The sequence below is a fragment of the Physeter macrocephalus genome, chromosome 11 (assembly GCF_002837175.3).
Source record: "Physeter macrocephalus isolate SW-GA chromosome 11, ASM283717v5, whole genome shotgun sequence".
Taxonomy (NCBI): domain Eukaryota; kingdom Metazoa; phylum Chordata; class Mammalia; order Artiodactyla; family Physeteridae; genus Physeter; species Physeter macrocephalus.
Window position 1 is genome coordinate 149,945,409 of NC_041224.1, and position 18,345 is coordinate 149,963,753.

The 18,345-nt window shown below is 39.9% G+C and overlaps 1 protein-coding gene across 1 annotated transcript in view; it reads left to right on the top strand.

Annotated features, from left to right (window-relative positions):
• The window catches only part of EXD2 (exonuclease 3'-5' domain containing 2), a 59,633-nt gene that overhangs the window by 8,251 nt on the left and 33,037 nt on the right, over positions 1-18,345 (top strand). Inside the window, exon 2 of the mRNA XM_024117729.3 lies at positions 14,812-15,197. Within this exon, the coding sequence (XP_023973497.1) occupies positions 14,859-15,197 (339 nt within the window). The 5' untranslated portion in view covers positions 14,812-14,858. The remainder of the gene's footprint in view (positions 1-14,811; positions 15,198-18,345) is intronic.

The following is an 18,345-nucleotide window of genomic DNA, read 5'->3' on the forward strand; positions in this document are numbered from 1 at the left end:
TCGATCTTTGCCTCCATTCTTTTTCCGAGGTCCTGGGTCATCTTCACTGTCATTATTCTGAATTCTTTTTCTGGAAGGTTGCCTATCTCTACTTCATTTAGTTGTTTTTCTGGCGTTTTATCTTGCCTTCATCTGGTACATAGCCCTCTGCCTTTTCATCTTGTCTGTCTTTCTGTGATGTGGTTTTTGTTCCACAGGCTGCAGGATTGTAGTTTTTGCTTCTGCTGTCAGTTCATTTTTTAAAACTTTTTTAAAAATTAAGTTTGCATTTAATTTACTATATTATTTTGAGTATTTCTGTAAAACAATATCTTCTTTATTAAAGAAAAATAGGGTAATTATAGTGCCTTCTGTAGAGAGTTGTTGAAAAGATTAAATGAGTAATGTATATATGAGTATGCATGTAAAGAGCCTGGCACATGATATGTGCTCTGTAAGTGACAGCTGCTATAATATATCTCTGCTTTTCAAGTCTTCTTCTATATCTTTAGTAAAGCTTTCTGTTTTTCTTCGTATCGATCTTGCACATTTCTTGTTGAGTTTACACCTAGGTTTGTTTGTGTGTACATGTGGTTGTTGTTTAAAAACATGTGGCTTGTGGGACTTCCCTCGTGGCACAGTGGTTACAACTCTGTGCTTCCAAAGCAGGGGGCCTGGATTTGATTCCTGGTCAGGGAACTAGATCCCACATGCATGCTGCAACTAAGAGTTTGCAACTAAGGAGCCCTCGAGCCACAGCTAAGGACCCCGCCTGCTGCAAGTAAGACCTGGAGCAACTAACTAACTAACTAACTAAATAAAACAAAAAACATGTGGCTTGTAGTTTTAAAACAGCTTATATTGCTATGGGATTTTCTTCATATTGTTATAATGGATATGGAAAGCTATTGATTTTATATTCATCAAACTTTCAAAATTTTAAGTTGTAAAAGTTGTGACTTGTTTACTAATCCAGGTGATTCTAATGCTGCCATTCTGTTAGGAACTGTTCTTTTCCATTCTGCCTTCTTCTGCCCTGATTTGGATCTTTCCCTCTTGGCCGTGCTATTGTGAGTCTTCTAACGGCTCTCCCTGCCTCTAGCCTTGCTCTCCTGCAGTCCAGCACCCACACTGCCACCATGGTGTTCTTTGAAATAGCCTGAACTTGTCACTTCCCTTATAAGTCTGTTATTGGCTCTCCATTACCTATAAGGTTTTATCTTTCAGGGTAATAGAAGGCTCCTCACAACAACTTGACTTGTATCTGCTCCTTCTAGCATCATCCCTCTCTATTTCCTTACTTGCCCATTGTGCTCTAGCACAGTGCTATCCAGTAGAATATAATGTGAGCCCCATAAATAATTTAAAGCTTTCTAGTAGCCACATTAAAAGTATAAAAAGAAACAGGTGAACTTAATTTTAACAGGTTTTATTTAACCTAGTATATCCAAAATATTATTTCAACATAAGATGTAAAAAATCGGGAATTCCCTGGCAGTCCAGTGGTTAGGACTCTGCGCTTCCAGTGCAGGGGGCACAGGTTTGATCCCTGGTCAGGGAATTAAGATCCTGCAAGCCACGTGGCATGGCAAAAAAAAAAAAAAAAAGATATAAAAAATCAATATAGAATTAATAGAGATAGAAAGTATAATAGAGGTTACCAAGAGTTGGGGGAGGGAGGAATGGAAAGTTATTGTTTAATGGGTACAGAGTTTGTTTGGGATGATGAAGTAGTTCTAGAAATGGATAGTGGTGATGGTTGCACAACCTTGTGAATGCAGATATGCCACTGAATGTTACACTTAAAAGTGATTAAAATGGTAAATTTTGTGTTATGTATGTTTTACTACAATAAAAAAAGGTCACCTTAAAATATCAATATAGAAATTATCAGTAAGATTTTTTTTACTGTTTTTAAAGAGTAATTCTTCAAAATTCGGTATTTTACACTTACAGTATGTGTTAAATTTGCTTGTACTCTTTCACCAGTACCACAATGCTTCGTGCCTTTTGTATCCTTGCACGTGCTATTCCCTCTGCCTTGTGCACCTGGAGAATGTTTGCTCATTTTTTAACACCAGTACCAGTCTCAGTGTTCATCCCTCTCAGTGAGTGTTTCTATGTAGGAAACTTTTACAGAATGCAAGGACTTTTCAACAAAAACTGCCTCTTAAGGTGATGAACTCTTTTCCTGGACGTATTCAGGTAGAGATAAGGTCATGATCTGTCAGGATTACCGTGGAAAGAAATCTTGAATTATGTAGGAGCTGAATTTGGCTTCTAAATTTTAACTCTATGATTCTTTGTTTTCCTTTAATAGTTCTGTGGTTTATAGAACCTCAGTAATAGTCATAGCTAACATTTATTGAACCCTAATGTGCTAGCCAATATACTGAGTATTTTGATCATCTTACTTAAGTCTCACAATAATCCTACATGGTAGGTACTATCCTTCCCATTTTACTGAGGAGGAAACTGAGGCTTAGAGAAGTTCAGTAATTTGCCCAAGTTTATATAGCTAGCAATTGGCAGAGGCTGAATTTGAACTCAGGATATTTGACTCTAAGGCTCATGTTGTTATCCTCTACTTTATGCTACTCTCTAAACATTTTAACATATTTGTTTAATTCATTAAAATGAGATTTATTTCAGGAATATAATCATAAGTCTTAAATGTTAAGTGGGATATTTACTTTGCCTATCTCTAAAAAGCACCACTAAAAAGACTTATATTTTTCTAATTATGAATATATACATACTCGTATAGAATTTGAAAAATCAAAACTATTTATAACCCTACTACCCTTAGGTGTAACCATTGTTATTGGTTTGATGTTGTTTTATACAATTTTTTTAAAAGAATGGCAGATCCTTTCAGTCACTGAAGATAGTGAAGCACTGAAAGCTTTGGATCCCCAAGCAGGTCCTTAGCAAGGTGTCTTAGTCCATTTGGGCTGCTGTAATAGAATACCACAGACTGGGTGGTTTATAGACAGCAGTTCTCACAGTTCTGGAGGCTAGAAGTCTGAGATCAGATTGCCAGCATGATTGAGTCCTGATGAGAGTTCTCTTCTGGGCTGCAGACTGCTATCAACATCTTATTGTAGTCTTTTACGGCAGAGATCAGAGAGAAGCAAGGTCTCTTGTGACTTTTTAAGGGCACTAATCCCATTCACAAGGGTGCCACCCTTTTGACCTCATCTGATCCTAATTACCTTCCAAAGGCCCCACTATCTAATACCAAAACTTGGGGGTTGAGATTTGGACATGAATTTCAGAGGGACACAAACATTCAGTCTATAACACAAGATTTGATTTTTCTCACTCCTGATCCAGTATTGAACCATACTGCTTCTTTACAGTAGGAAGGCTCAATAAGGGGAAAAAAATTTTGTTTCACATGAATAAATGGATTTTTGTAATTTTGATAATTGAATTAGAAATATTTATCATAGGACTTCCCTGGTGGTGCAGTGGTTAAGAATCCGCCTGCCAGTGCAGGGGATACGGGTTTGAGCCCAGGTCCAGGAAGATCTCACATGCCACGGAGCACCTAAGCCCATGCACCACAACTACTGAGCCTGTGCTCTAGAGCCTGCGAGCCACAACTGTTGAGCCTGCAAGCCACAACTCCTGAAGCCCACGTGCCTAGAGCCTGTGCTCCGCAACAAGAGAAGCCACTGCATTGAGAAACCTGTGCACCACAACGAAGAGTAGCCCCCACTCGCCGCAACTAGAGAAAGCCCGCGTGCAGCAACGAAGACCCAGTGCAGCCAAAAATAAATAAATAAATTCATTCATTCATTTATTTATTTATTTAAAAAATATTTATCATAAAATGTTAACATATAATACCTTGAATTGAGTTATATTCATTCAGTAAATATTTATTGTTATCAGTTCTGTGCTACTTGCTGGAGATATTTATGTATAAATGAAGAAACCAGTTAAGGTCCCTATACATGCTGGAGATAATTATATATAAATGAAGAAGACAGTTAAGGTCCCTATTTTCATGAGGTTTACATTCTAGTGGGAAAGATAGACAATGAATGAACCAGCAGTCATTAATTCTTCAGTTGGGCCAACAGGATAAAAATCAGAAAAATCCCTGAATTTTGACAATTGCATACACTTGTGTAACCCAAGCCTCCATCAAGACATGAAACTTTACCACAGTTCCAGAAAGTTCCTTCATGCCTGAAATGCTCTTTCTTAGAATTTGTCATATCTGGCTTTTTTTTGTCATTCGGTGCTCAGCTTAAATGTCTCTTCCTCGTACCCACCTCTCCCAGAGGCAACTATTGTTCATATTTTTTTCTACCATAGATTAGTTTTAGCTGTTCTAGAACTTTATATAAATAGAATTATACAGTATCTCTTTAATATCTGGCTTCTTTCACTCGGTCTAATGTTATTTGAGATTCATCCAGATTAATGTTATTTGTGATTCATCCAGATTGCATGTATCAGTAATAAGTTCCTTTTTATTGCTGGTTAGCATTCCATGTAGATATACCACTAGGGCTGTTTCCATATTGGGGCTGTTATGAATACAGCTGTAATGAATATTCTTATACAAGTCTTTTTTTTTCGTTACGCGGGCCTCTCACTGTTGTGGCCTCTCCCGTTGCGGAGCACAGGCTCCGGACGCGCAGGCTCAGCGGCCATGGCTCACGGGCCTAGCCGCTCCGCGGCATGTGGGATCTTCCCAGACCGGGGTACGAACCTGTGTCCCCTGCATTGGCAGGCGGACTCCCAACCACTGCGCCACCAAGGAAGCCCCTTATACAAGTCTTTTTATGGATATATTTAATTTCTCCAACTTGGGACTCAGAGAACTGTACCAAATCTGACCTCCTTCATCTTCCAAATCTTCATTTTGTGGATATTGAGTTTCTCAATCCATCCTCTGTGCCTCTGTTCTTATATTTTCTAACTCTTTATCTCTGTGATGCCTTCTGGGTGATTTCCTCAGATTTATCCTCAATTCAGTAACTTTTTCTCTCTCTCTGTATGTTTGATCTGCTGTTTAACCTGTCTACTGAGTTTTTTAAAAATTTTAACAGATATTTTTCATATCTAGAAATTCTACTTTTTGTTGCCTCCTGTTCATGTTTGGGATTTTATTTTCCTGAATTTCCCTGGTTGTTACTTTGAAGTCTCTTTCAGATCTCAGTTATAGATATTTTTTTGCTGGCTCTGTGAGTTATTATTATTGATTTTAGGGTTTTGGGTTTTGTTTTATTTTCATTCGTTTGTGAGCACTCTTCTAGGGAGTGATCTTCCGTGGGAGTCCTGCATGGTAAAACAGTTTTATGATCAGCTCTGCCTGGTTCCAACAGAACTGACCAATTCTAAGCATTTTAGTTTTAGTTTCTAGGCTGAGGGTTTCCTTTTTCAAGGATAATGTGAATTTGGGTCCTTTATCTGTCCAGAGTGCAGGTTTGAGGGGCTGTCCTTTCATGAGGGACTCTGTTCATATTCTTTTTTTTAAATTGAATGAAAGATTCTTTATATTCTATAATACTTTACAGTTTTCAAAAGTTTCACACACATGATTTCATATAATCCCAAAATAACCCCTTTTTTCTTCCTACCCCTATATTGCCCCTCCCCCTTCCCTCTCCCCACTGGTAACCACTAGTTTGTTCTCTGTGAGTCTGCTTCTTTCTGTTATATTCATTAGTTTGTTGTATTTTTTAGATTCCACATGTTGGTGATATTATACAGTATTTGTCTCTCTCTGCCTGACTTATTTCACTTTGTGTAATGCCCTCTAAGTTGATCCATGTTGCTGCAATGGTAAATTTTCATTCTTTTTTTATGGCTGAGTAGTAGTCCTTTGTACATACTGTATCTTCTTTTTAAAAAAATTATTGAAGTATAGTTGATTTACAATGTTGTGTTAGTTTCAGGTGTACAGCAAAGTGATTCAAATATATACATCCTTTTTCAGATTCTTTTTCCCTTATATGTTATTACAAAATATTGAGTATGTTTTGAGTACTGGGCTATACAGTAGGTCCTTGTTGGTTATCTGTTTTATATATAGTAATGTGTATATGTTAATCCCAAACTCCTATTTTATCCCTCCCCAACCTTCCCCTTTGGTAATCATAAGTTTGTTTTCTATGTCTGAGGGTCTGTTTTTGTTTCGTAAATAAGTTCATTTGTGTCATTTTTTTAGATTTCACATTTAAGGAGTATCATATGATATTTGTCTTTGACTTACTTCACTTAGTATGAATCTCTAGGTCCATCCATGTTGCTGCAAATGGCATTATTTCATTCTTTTTTATGGCTAAGTAATACTACATTATGTATATATACCACATCTTCTTTATCCATTCATCTGTTGATGGACATTTAGGTTGCTTCCATGTCTTGGCTATCGTAAATAGTGCTGCAATGAACATTGGGGTGCATGTATCTTTTCAAATTAGTGTTTTAGTTTTGAGGGGGAATATACCAAGGAGTGGAATTGCTGGGTCATATGGTAGTTCTATTTTCAGTTTTTTGAGAAACCTCCATACTGTTTTCCACAGTGGCTGCACCAATTTACCTTCCCACCAACAGTGTACAAGGGTTTCCTTTTCTCCGCATCTTCGCCAACATTTGTTATTTGTGGGTTTTTTTGATGATGGCCATTCTGACAGGTGTGAGAATGTGGTTTTGATTTCACTTCCCTGATGATTAACGATGTTCAGCATCTTTTCACGTGCCTGCTGGCCATCTGCATTTCCTCTTTGGAAAAATGGCTATTCAGTTCTTCTGCCCACTTTTTAATTGGGTTGTTTGTTTTTTTTTTGTTTTTTGATGTTGAGTTGTATGAGCTGTTTATATATACTGGATATTAATCCCTTATTGGTCATTATCATTTGCAAATATTTTCTCCTATTCAATAAATTGTCTTTTCATTTTGTCAGTGGTTTCCTTTGCTGTGCAAAAGCTTTTTTTTTTTGGCTGTGTTGGATCTTTGTTGCTGCGAACGGGCTTTCTCTAGTTGCGGCGAGCGGGGGCTACTCTTTGTTGCGGTGCGCGGGCTTCTCATTGCAGTGGCTTCTCTTGTTGCGGGGTGTGGACTCTAGGTGCGCAGGCTTCAGTAATTGCAGCACACGGGCTCAGTAGTTGCGGCACACAGGACCTAGAGCACACAGGCTTCAGTAGTTGTGGCATGTGGGCTCTAGGGCACCTGGGCTTCAGTAGTTGTGGCATTCAGGCTCAGTAGTTGTGGCTCATGGGCTCTAGAGTGCAGGCTCAGTAGTTGTGGTGCACGGCCTTAGTTGCTCCGCGGCATGTGGGATCTTCCTGCACCAGGGATTGAACCCATGTCCCTTGCATTGGCAGGCAGATTCTTAACCACTGCACCACCAGGGAAGTCCTTTTTATTTCTTTTTTAAAAAAATACATTTTTAAATAAAAATTTTTTTCTTTCTTTTTTTTCTGTGCAAAAGCTTTTACATTTAACTAAATCCTATTAGTTTATTTCTTCTTTTATTTGCTTTAGGAGATGGATCCAAAAAAATATTGCAATTTATGTCAAAGAGTGTTCTACTTATGTTTTCTTCTAGGAGTTTTATAGTATCCAGTCTTACATTTAGGTCTTTAATCCATTTTGAGTTTATTTTTGTATGTGATATTAGAGAATGTTCTAATTTCATTCTTTTACATGTAGCTGTCCAGTTTTCCCAGCACCACCTATTGAAGAGACTGTCTTTTCTCCATTGTATATTCTTGCCTCCTTTGTCATAGATTAGGTAATCAGAGGTGCATGGGTTTATCTCTGGACTTTCTATCCTGTTCCATAGATTTATATTTCTGTTTTTTGTGCCAGTACCATACTGTTTTGATTACTCTAGCTTTGTAGTATAGGCTGAAGTCAGGGAGCCTGATTCCTCCAGCTCCATTTTTCTTTCTCAAGATTGCTTTGGCTAGTCAGGGTCTTTTGTGTTTACATACAAATTGTAAAATTTTTTGTTCTAATTCTGTGAAGAAATACCATTGGTATTTTGGTAGGGATTGCATTGAATCTGTAGATTGCCTTGGGTAGTAAGGTCATTTTCACATTAATTCTTCCAATCCAAGAACACTGTGTATCTTTCCATATGTTTGTATCATCTTCAGTTTCTTTCATCAGCATCCTATAGTTTTCCAAGTACAAGTCTTTTACCTCCTTAGGTAGGTTTTTTTTGTTTTTTTTTTTTGCGGTACGCGGGTCTCTCACCCAGACCGGGGCACAAACCCGTGTCCCCTGAATCGGCAGGTGGACTCTCAACCACTGCACCACCAGGGAAGCCCCTTAGGTAGGTTTATTCCTAGGGATTTTATTTTTTTTGATGTGATGGTAAATGGGATTGTTTCCTTAATTTCTCTTTCTGATAGTTTGTTGTTACTGTATAGAAATGCATCAGTTTTCTGTATATTAATTTTGTATCCTGCAAGTTTACCCAGTTTATTGATGGGTTCTAGTAGTCTTCTGGTGGCATCTTTAGGATAGTATCATGTCATCTGCAAACAGTGACTGTTTTACTTCTTCCTTTCCAATCTGGATTCCTTTTATTTTTCTTTCCTTCTCTGATTGCTGTGGCTAGGACTTCCAAAACTATGTTGAATAAAAGTGGTGAGAATGGGCATCCTTGTCTTATTCCTGATCTTAGAGGAAATGCTTTCAGCCTCCACCACTGAGTATGATGTTAGCTGTAGGTTTGTCATGTATGGCCTTTATTATGTTGAGGCATGTTCCATCTATTTCTTTGTATGTTTTTAAAGAATGCTGGGTGCAGAATTCTATACATGTTCCTTAGAAAATGCTAATTAATGATGTTGGAGACACGCCTGCAATAACTGGTGATTCTTGGATGTCTTTTCATATTTAAGAGTGCTATAGGCTGAATGTTTTGTGTCCCCTCAAAATTCATATGTTGAAAATTAACCCCAATTGGGGGTGCTTTGAGAAGTGATTAGATCATGAGGGTGGAGCCCTCATGAGTGGGATTAGTGCCACTCCATTCTGGCCTTCAGAGTTTCTGCAGAAAATAAGCTGATAGCCTTGTATATTATTTGTTGCTTTTCCCTTGCTGCTTTTAATATTCTCTATCTTTAGTTTTTGTCATTTTGATTACAATGTGTCTTGGTGTGTTCCTCTTTGGGTTAATCCTGTATTGGACTGTGTGCTTCCTGGACTTATATGTCTGTTTCCTTTCCCAGGTTAGGAAAGTTTTCAGCTATTATGTCTTCAGATATTTTCTCAGGCTCTTTCTCTTTCTCTTATTCTTCTGGGACCCCTATAATGTGAATATTAGTGGGCTCGATGTTATCCCAGAAGTCTCTTAAACAGTTCTCATTTCTTTTCATTCTTTTTTTTTCTGTTCAGTGGCAGTGATTTCCACTACTTTGTCCTCCAGGTCACCAATCCATCCCTCTGTATCATTTAGCCTACTATTTATTCCTTCTAATGTATTTTTCATTTCAGTTATTGTATTCTTCATCTCTGGTTGTTCTTTATAATTTCTAATTCTCAGTTAAAAACTTCTAACTTCTCACTTTGTGTATCCATTTTCCTCCTGAGTTCTTTGATCATCTTTGTAATCATTACTCTGAACTCTTTCTCAGGTAGATAGCCTATCTTCACTTCACTTAGTTCTTCTTCTGGGGTTTTGTCTTGCTCCTTCATCTGGAACATGTTCCTCATTTTGTCTAAGTTGCTATTTTTATTTTTATGTATGTGGTAGATTAGTTACATTTCTTGACCTTGAAGAAGTGTCCTTCTGTAGGAGATGTCCTGTGTGTCCCAGCAGTGCGCTCCTGTCTCATCACCCAAACTATATGCTCTAGGAGCCCTTAAGCTCCTTAAGTCCTATATAGCCCTTAAGAGGGCTGGGTGGGTCCTTCTGTTGTGGTGGGCTGACTGTGTGGGTGGTCTGGTAGGCCTGGTTGGTCCCTAGTCTGGTTGGTTGCCAGGATCTGCCTTGTATGGATGCTGCTGGGTGCTGTTAAGAGGGCCTGGTAACAAGGTGACTGGCTTCAGAACCCTAGGGAGTCCTGGGCTAGTGCTGGCTCACTGGTGGGTGGAGTCAGGGTCCGGAGGACTCTGGGGCTGTTGCCTGCCCACTGGCGACTGAAGCCAGGCCCTGAGGTTACTGTTGGACTACTAGCAGGCAGAGCCAGTTCCTGGAGTCTGGTTGCAGGGTCCAGGGATCCCAGAGCTTGTTTTAGATCATTGGTTGGGAGGGAGGTGGCGATTCCTGACACAGTTGGTATGGGGTCTGGGGTGTCCCGAAACTTGCGTTGGCCTGCTAGTGCACAGGGCCAGGGCCCAGCTGGTCCCAGGGTAGGGTCTATCCTGCTGTGGGCAGGCTAGGTCCACAGGCTGTGGGATTGTGGTTTTCTTGTGTCTGGTGTCTGTCCCCTGGTGGCTGAGGCTGGTCTAGAGGCTAGTGCAGGCTTCCTGGAGGGCAGGGCCAATGTCTGCCCACGGGTGGGTGGAGCTGGGTCTTGGCCCTCTGGTGGGCAAGGCCCTGTCTAGAGGAGTGTCTAGAGGAGGCTGTGGGCTCAGGAGGACTTTAGGAAGCCTGTCTGCTTATGGGTGGGGCTGTGTCCCCACTCAGTTAGTTGTTTGGCCTGCGGCATCCCAGCACTGGTGCCTACAGACTATTGGATGGGGCTAGGTCTTGGCTCTAATGGCTAGAGGGAGGAGCCCAAGATCACGCCCACCAGCACTGGCTTCCAAATGTGACTGAGCTGCCAAATATAGCTGTTGTCAGCTACAGCCGGTTCCCCACCTCTCCAAGGCCAGCAGGTAGGTTTGACTCAGACTCCTATCAAGTTACTGCTTTTGCCCTGAGTCCCGGTGCATGTAAGATCTTGTGTGTGCCCTTTAAGAGTGAAGTTGTATTTCCCACAGTCCTTCCTGAAATTAAGCCTGGCTGGCCTTCAAAGCCAAATGATCTGGGGGCTAGTCTTCCTGGTGCAGGACCCCCAGGCTGGGGAGCCTAACGTGGGGCTCAGAACTCTCATTTCTGTGGGAGAACTTCTGCACTATAACTTTTTTTTTTTTTTTTTTACCACGTGGCTTGTAGAATCTTAGTTCTGTGACCAGGGATTGAACCCACACCCTTAGCAGTGAAAGCACGGAGTCCTAACCACTGGACCACCAGGGAATTCCCATGTCTGCACTATAATTATTCTCCAGTTTGTGTGTTGCCCACCTGGGAGTATGGGACTTGATTATATCATGTCCCCTCCTACTCATCTTGTGGTTCCTTCTTTGTGTCTTTAGTTGTAGATGATCTTTTCTGGGAGGTTTTGGTCTTTTTCATAGATGGTTGTTCTGCAGATAGTTGTGGTTTTGGTGTGCTTGTGAGAGGAAGTGAGCTCGGGGTCTTTCTATTCCATCACTTTGGCTGATCTTCAAGGGACTGTGTTCATATTCTCAGCCTTGGGCAGGTGTCTTGCCTGGGCCGTAGTAGGTGAACACTTACAGGTTCTTGTTCATGGACAAGGCAACACTCTCCTGCATTTCCACTGTGCCCTGGGCCTGTGGCCTAGACTTCTGTCCCTGGGCTGGTGATATTCTCCAGCACTGGGGCTGGTATGAGTTCTGGTCTCTGCCCAGCTTTATCTCCTACCCACTGTGGGTTCCCTTCTTCCATTTCTGACACTTGATGATTTCCCTTTCTTCTTTTTAACTGTGTATTAAACTTTTATTATCTTTTAAAAAATATTTGTTTATTTATTTATTTGGTTGTGCTTGGTCTTAGTTGTGTCATGTGGGCTCTTTAGTTGTGGCAGGCGGGCTCCTTACTTGCAGTCTGCCGGCTCCTTAGTTGTGGCATGTGAACTCAGTTGCAGCAAGCATGTGGAATCTAGTTCCCTGACCAGGGATCGAGCCTGGGCCCCCTGCATTGGGAGCACGGAGTCTTAACCACTGTGCCACCAGGGAAACCCCTTATTATCTTTTTAATGTTTTCTCCAACATTTGTATTGTTTAGAGCGAGAAAGGGAAGGGTTTTTATGTCTTCTCAGAGTATTTTAACTAGAAATCCCTCTATGCAAGTTCTTTAATCTCATTAAGTCTCAGTTTTCTCTTCAGTAAAAGTGCTTGAGAAAGTACATATGAATACTTAAGCATAGTTTCTGCAAAAAAGTAAATAGTTTAAAAACAGCATAGCCATTTTATTGTTTTCATTAGTACTGTAATAATTGTGATTCCATTTTTCCTCTCCATTGCCGAATATCTCTGTAGGCATAATTATAGCCTAGGGTTGTTGTAAATATTAAATTATTTTTAAAAATTTGCTGTTGACGCCTTTAAAAATTGATAAAAGTAGTACACATTGGGAGTTCCCTGGTAGTCTAGTGGTTAGGATCCCGGGCTTTCACCACTGTGGCCCGGGTTCAATCCCTGGTCAGGGAGCTAAGATCCCACATGCCCCACAGCATGTCCAAAATAAATAAATAAATAATGGAATTCCCATTGAATGGGAAACTCTCATCCATAGAGAAGTGTAGGCAGGGTCTAATAGGTCACTGTGTCTTTGGGCAGTATAGATTTTAGGTTAGAGCCTACAGATGGGTAACCCAGAGCCCAAAATGTTTTTATTTGGCTGGCACAATGTTTCAAAAACTCTAAATTTGTTGCTAACACTTAAAAATGGTGATATTTCACATAAAATTCAGATATCTAACTTTTCTTGAGTAATCAGGATAATCTGACCACACTGGGCCTTCTTCACAAACAGTATCAACAGCTTGTGCTGAATGGTTGCTCTCCCATGTTTTCTCTCCATTATCGAGGCCAAAGGCCACTTACCATTTATTGTTACACATTTACTGTTGTTTTTTAAAATAGTACAGAAATAGTTGTATATGCCTATTTTTCTGTCAAAAATAGGAAAACAAGAGGTAGATGGAGAAAAACCACATTGTAAGCATTGATGAAAAAATTAATCAGTTGGTCTAAGAAAGAAACGGAAGATTTTATTGAGCCAAATTTGAGGATTTTAACCCAGGAAGAGCATCTCAGAAAGCTCTGAGACCTGTTCCACCGCTTAGAAGTCAAGGCGCAGTTATATAAGTTTTTTGAGACAGAGGCTGTACATCAAATGCTGTATTATTGGCAGTTTACATAATCCAGATCTAAGTGCCATGTGACCCCTTATGAGATCAAGAAGGAATGGCATCTTTAAGGAGTTGTCTTATTGATGCTAGAATATTGCTCTTTATGGTTGAGCAGGTATTTCTGTCAGTGGGGAAGGTTAGGTTAATGCATAATGTAGATACACAGCGCACAGTGGGAGGAAAGAGGAGGCCAAAGGATAGAAAAAAATTTTTTGTTTAAATTTTTCTTGTCTTGCCATAAAATATGAGTTTTATTTCACGTACAAAAAGTGGAAAAGAGGCTATTTTGTGATAGAAAGGAAGACAGTTCCTACATATTTAGTAGGATGTCTGTGTCAGTTTCCTCTTGCACTTGGCTTGCTTCACTTATTTATGTTATCCTGTTTGGACCCTGTGGACATTTCAGTTTGCAACCTCCTCCTGAACATCCTGGCTCTCTAAGTTCTGTTCTTTTCTTTTTCTTTTCTAGTCCTGTCTTCCCTTTTGTACTGCCCTAGCTTACCCTCAATAACTGAGTGTGTTTCCACGGAGAACTACCAAGACCTCTGGAGCAACGGTAATCCATGTGTACCCAAGTCTGTTTGCTCCATCCCTCACCAGCCACGCCTCCTAGAAAAGTAAAAGTCCCCCTACCACTTGCTGATGATTAGATTTTTAAAAATTTTTATTTATTTATTTTTGGCTGTGTTGGGTCTTCATTGCTGCACACGGGCTTTCTCTGGTTGTGGCGAGCAGGGGCTACTCTTCGTTGTGGTGCGAGGGCTTCACATTGTGGTGGCTTCTCTTTGTTGTGGAGCACGGGCTCTAGGTTCGCAGGCTCAGTAGTTGTGGCACGTGGGCTCAGTAGTTGTGGTGCGCGGGCTTCAGAGAGCAGGCTCAGTAGTTGTGGCGCATGGGCTTTGTTGCTCCGCAGCATGTGGGATCTTCCTGGACCAGGGCTCGAACCCATGTCGCTGCATTGGCAGGCAGATTCTTTTTTTTTTTTTAGATGTTGGGGGTAGGAGTTTATTAATTAATTTATTTATTTTTGCTGTGTTGGGTCTTCGTTTCTGTGCGAGGGCTTTCTCTAGTTGTGGCAAGTGGGGACCACTCTTCATCGCGGTGCGCGGGCCTCTCACTATCGCAGCCTCTCTTGTTGCGGAGCACAGGCTCCAGACGCGCAGGCTCAGTAGTTGTGGCTCACGGGCGTAGTTGCTCCGTGGCATGTGGGATCTTCCCAGACCAGGGCTCGAACCCGTGTCCCCTGCATTAGCAGGCAGATTCTCAACCACTGCGCCACCAGGGAAGCCCTAGATTTGTTTTAAATTGCAAAGCAGACGTTTCCATTCAACTCTTAGAGATTGAAGGTTCAAACACAAACACCCTGAGGAAGATCCATTAACTAAAATTTACTCACAATAAATCAGCAAGTGGAAGTAAGAGTCTAGTTTATTCTGTTTTGATTGATGTGATTTTATAGGATTAAGAGAGCCCTGGGCAACTGGTAGAGGGCAGGGGGTTTTTCTTGGATGGAGATAGAGGTGGAGTACAGGATATACAAAAGGGGGAACATATTTTAAAATATCACTGTTTCATGTGGAAATTTGTAGCAATTTTTTTAGTTTGTGAGCACATGGATTGTGAACGCAATATTTTTGGGGGGGGGCGGGACTTGTGTCCGTGGAGCTTTAAATTCCGTATGTGACTATATTGTTGCCATTTGTTTTGCAGATTGTGGGATTACTGATATGCTTTCCTAAACAACAGAAAAGTTGAAGATGTCTAAACACTTAGTGGCTTTGACAGTGACCACCCTTCTTGGTATGGCTGTTGGGGCGTTTGTCCTGTGGAAAGGCATCCAGCGCCGGAGGAGTAAAGCAAGTCGCGTGACCCAGCAGCAGCTGTCACAGCAGCAGCCGAAAGTTCCAGGCAGGAGAGAGCGGCCTGCTCCAGCAGAGGACCAGCCGCACTCCAGTGCCCCCAGAGCCTCGTGGGAAGAGAGGATCCTTGGAGCAAAGGTGGCGACTGTGTCTCAGGAGGCGGAGTGGGATCAGATTGAGCCCTTGCTTAGGAGTGAGTTAGAAGATTTTCCAGTGCTTGGAATCGACTGTGAGTGGGTAAGTTAAAAAGCAAAAACGAAACGTACCTTTTCTGCTTTTCCAGCTAGGGACCTTGAATAGTCAAATAGAGGATAAGATTAAAGGAGAGTTAGCCTGTTCCCAACTTATTTGTAAATAGATTTTTAGCAGAAGGAGAAGTGGCTTCTCTTCTCAGGATAGGGGAGTGCTTATAATCATGGATCCTGGAGTCTGAGCTACATGAGTCCATTTTCACCACTTATTCTGTGAACTTGAACAAGTACTTAACCTCTTTGAGCCTCAGTGTACTTATCTGTAGCGGGTGTGTGTGTGTGTGTGTGTGTGTGTGTGTGTGTGTGTGTGTGTGTGTGTGTGTGTGTGTGTGTGTGTGTGTGTCTGTGTCTGTGTGTGTGTGTGTCTGTGTGTGTGTGTGTGTGTGTAATGGTATCTACTGCCCAGGGCTTTTTTAAGGATTCAAATAGATAATCCCTATATAGACTTCAGCACAATTTTAACAGAGAGTAATTGCTCATTATATATTAGCTACTGTTAATATTTTTAATAGTATTTTCATAGGATGCCATGGAGAAGTAGTTAAGGAGGTCTAGGTAAATGTGTGTTTATTACACAAATTGGGATTTAAAAAGATAATAGTTTAAATGCTAGACACTATTTACTCTAAGCCAGGTATTATGTTGTTTTTTTTTCATTATCTCATTTAATTTTGACAATAATCCTTTGTAGGAAGATACTGTTATTATTTCTTTACAGATAGGAAGTGTTAAAAGGTTTAATTACTTGCCCAAGGCTATGAAGCTAGTAACCAGCATTTGAGCTGGTTTTCCTTAACCATTGGTTAATTTTTGTAACAGCTATTACTTTGGGGGAGTTGTTACATAGTTGTGATGAGGATAATATGGTACATCACTCTTCTGTCATTCTGATTCACAGAGTGAACTTTAATCTCCTTGCAACAGAAGATACTACAAAATATAAATAAGTCACAGTTATCATCTCTTATTAATTCAGCATAATACCTTGCCAAAATTCTGTGATCTGTGTCTTCTGGGTATCTGGAATACAGTCAAGAGCCAGGAAATGTAATCGAAAGAGGCCCTAAGCAGAATTGCTGCCACAAAATCAGATCACAGGTTGGTAGGAGGAACTAAAGATGCCAACACAATGATGACCAAGAAGAGAACACCTGACAGTGTGGGGAAAGTTTAGTAGTCACATAAGGCCTTATGGAGCTACTGAGGGTATTTCTTTTTTTTCTTTTTTGGCCGTGCACTGCACGGCTTGCAGGATCTTAGTTCTCTGACCAGGGATTGAACCTGCACCCTCTGCTTGAAAGTGTGGAGTCTTAGCCACTGGACCGCCAGGGAGTTCTCGAGGGTATTACTTTATATCAGCAATAGCAGTAGTAGTTTATACCAATGACCTTGGGCCATCAGGAAAGGATTGGGCACCTTTTGTTTATTGTGTATAAGAATTATATCATTCACTTTGTTGTAAAGGAGAAACTAACACACTATTGTAAAACAGTTATACTCCAATAAAGATGTTAAAAAAAAAAGAATTATATCATTTTAGAAATAAACATATTTCTATATCATTTTAGACATATTTACACCAACAACCATAGAAGAAAACATTAGTAAACAGTGAGCTTTAGTAGATTAGGAAAATTCACATTTGCTAAACACCTTGATTATCCTACCAAGTGAAGTATAACTGCAGCAACAACAGGGTAGTCTGAAGTGAATAGTAATGCAATCGATTTAATAATAATATGTTTAATCACTGTAGCAGAAGTAAGTTAAAGTGGCAAATAATCCAAAACCCAGTTCCTTATGGCTTTGGAATGTATTGAACTCCTTCTGATGCCACATTCCCTTCAGGTGTGATTGCATTTCTCTGATTGCTGCCACAGAAGAACTTTCATCCATCCTCCTTCTTTTCATTCTTCCAATTCTGATTTGTTTTCTCTTTCATTCACTTTTGTGTAAGTATTTGCTTAGTTATTGTTTTTGTTCTTGTTTTACACAGTCAGTATTTGTTTCAATTTACCAAAGTGTTTACCTTTTTCTTTGCTCATCTTTCCTTATATCTCAGAACTTTCTGGCATCATTCTCTTTAAGGTTGTCCTTTAGAAGTTCATTTCTTGAGGGGTCATTGATAGTAAACTTAATTATTATTGTTTTGAAAGTGTCTTTATTTTGATCTTTGAAGATATTTTCACTGGATATGAAATTCTAGTTTAGCAACTTATCATTTTCAAGATCGCATTCCACTTTCTTCTGGCTTCCATTGTTGCTGTTGAAAATAACTGTGATTGTAAATGTTGATTCTTTATAGGTAATCTAATTTTTGGTAGCTCCTTTTAAGATCTTTTTGAGTTGCTGGTTCTGAAGATTCACTGTCATGAGACTAGTGTTGTCATCTTTCTGTATTTCCTCTTTGGGATTCAGAGAGATATCCTGGATGTAAAGATTGGTATCATATATCAATTTTTAAATTCTCTTTGAAGATTGCCTTTACCCTGTTTTTTCTTCTTCTCCTCCTCCTCTTCTTCCTACCCCTCCTCTTTCACCTTCTTCTTCTTCCTTTTTTTTTTCCATCTTCTTTCTTGCTGGAATTAGATCAGCTATATTCTGAACTTTTTCTGCTCTCCTACAAGTCTGGTAATCTCTTTTATATTTAATGTATCTTAGTCTCTCTGGATTCATTCTGCACAATTTCTTCAGATCTCTTTTATAGTTCCTTTTTTCTTTCTTTAGTTTTGTGTAATCTGCTATTTAACTTACCCCTTGAGCCTTTTTTTTTAAACCATTTTTATTGTGAAATAAAACACATCAAGAAAAGTGCCTGAAACAAAAACAGCTAAATTATTTCACCAAAAGAGAACAGCTGTGTAACTGGATACTAGGTCAAGAAACAGAATTTGCTAGTACCTCAGAAGCTCCCCTTGTGACCCCTAGTAATCACTGTCCTCCCACCAAGGGTTACTATTATCCTGATTTTATGGTATTTACTTTCGTGTTTTTCTTTATACTTTTACTACTTAAACATGCATGCCTAGGCACGATAATTGAGTTTTGTCTGCTTTTTAAATTTAATGTAAATGAAACTATCAAGTTTGTATTTTGTGTCTGGCTTCTTTTTTTTTTTTTTTTTTTTTTTTGCG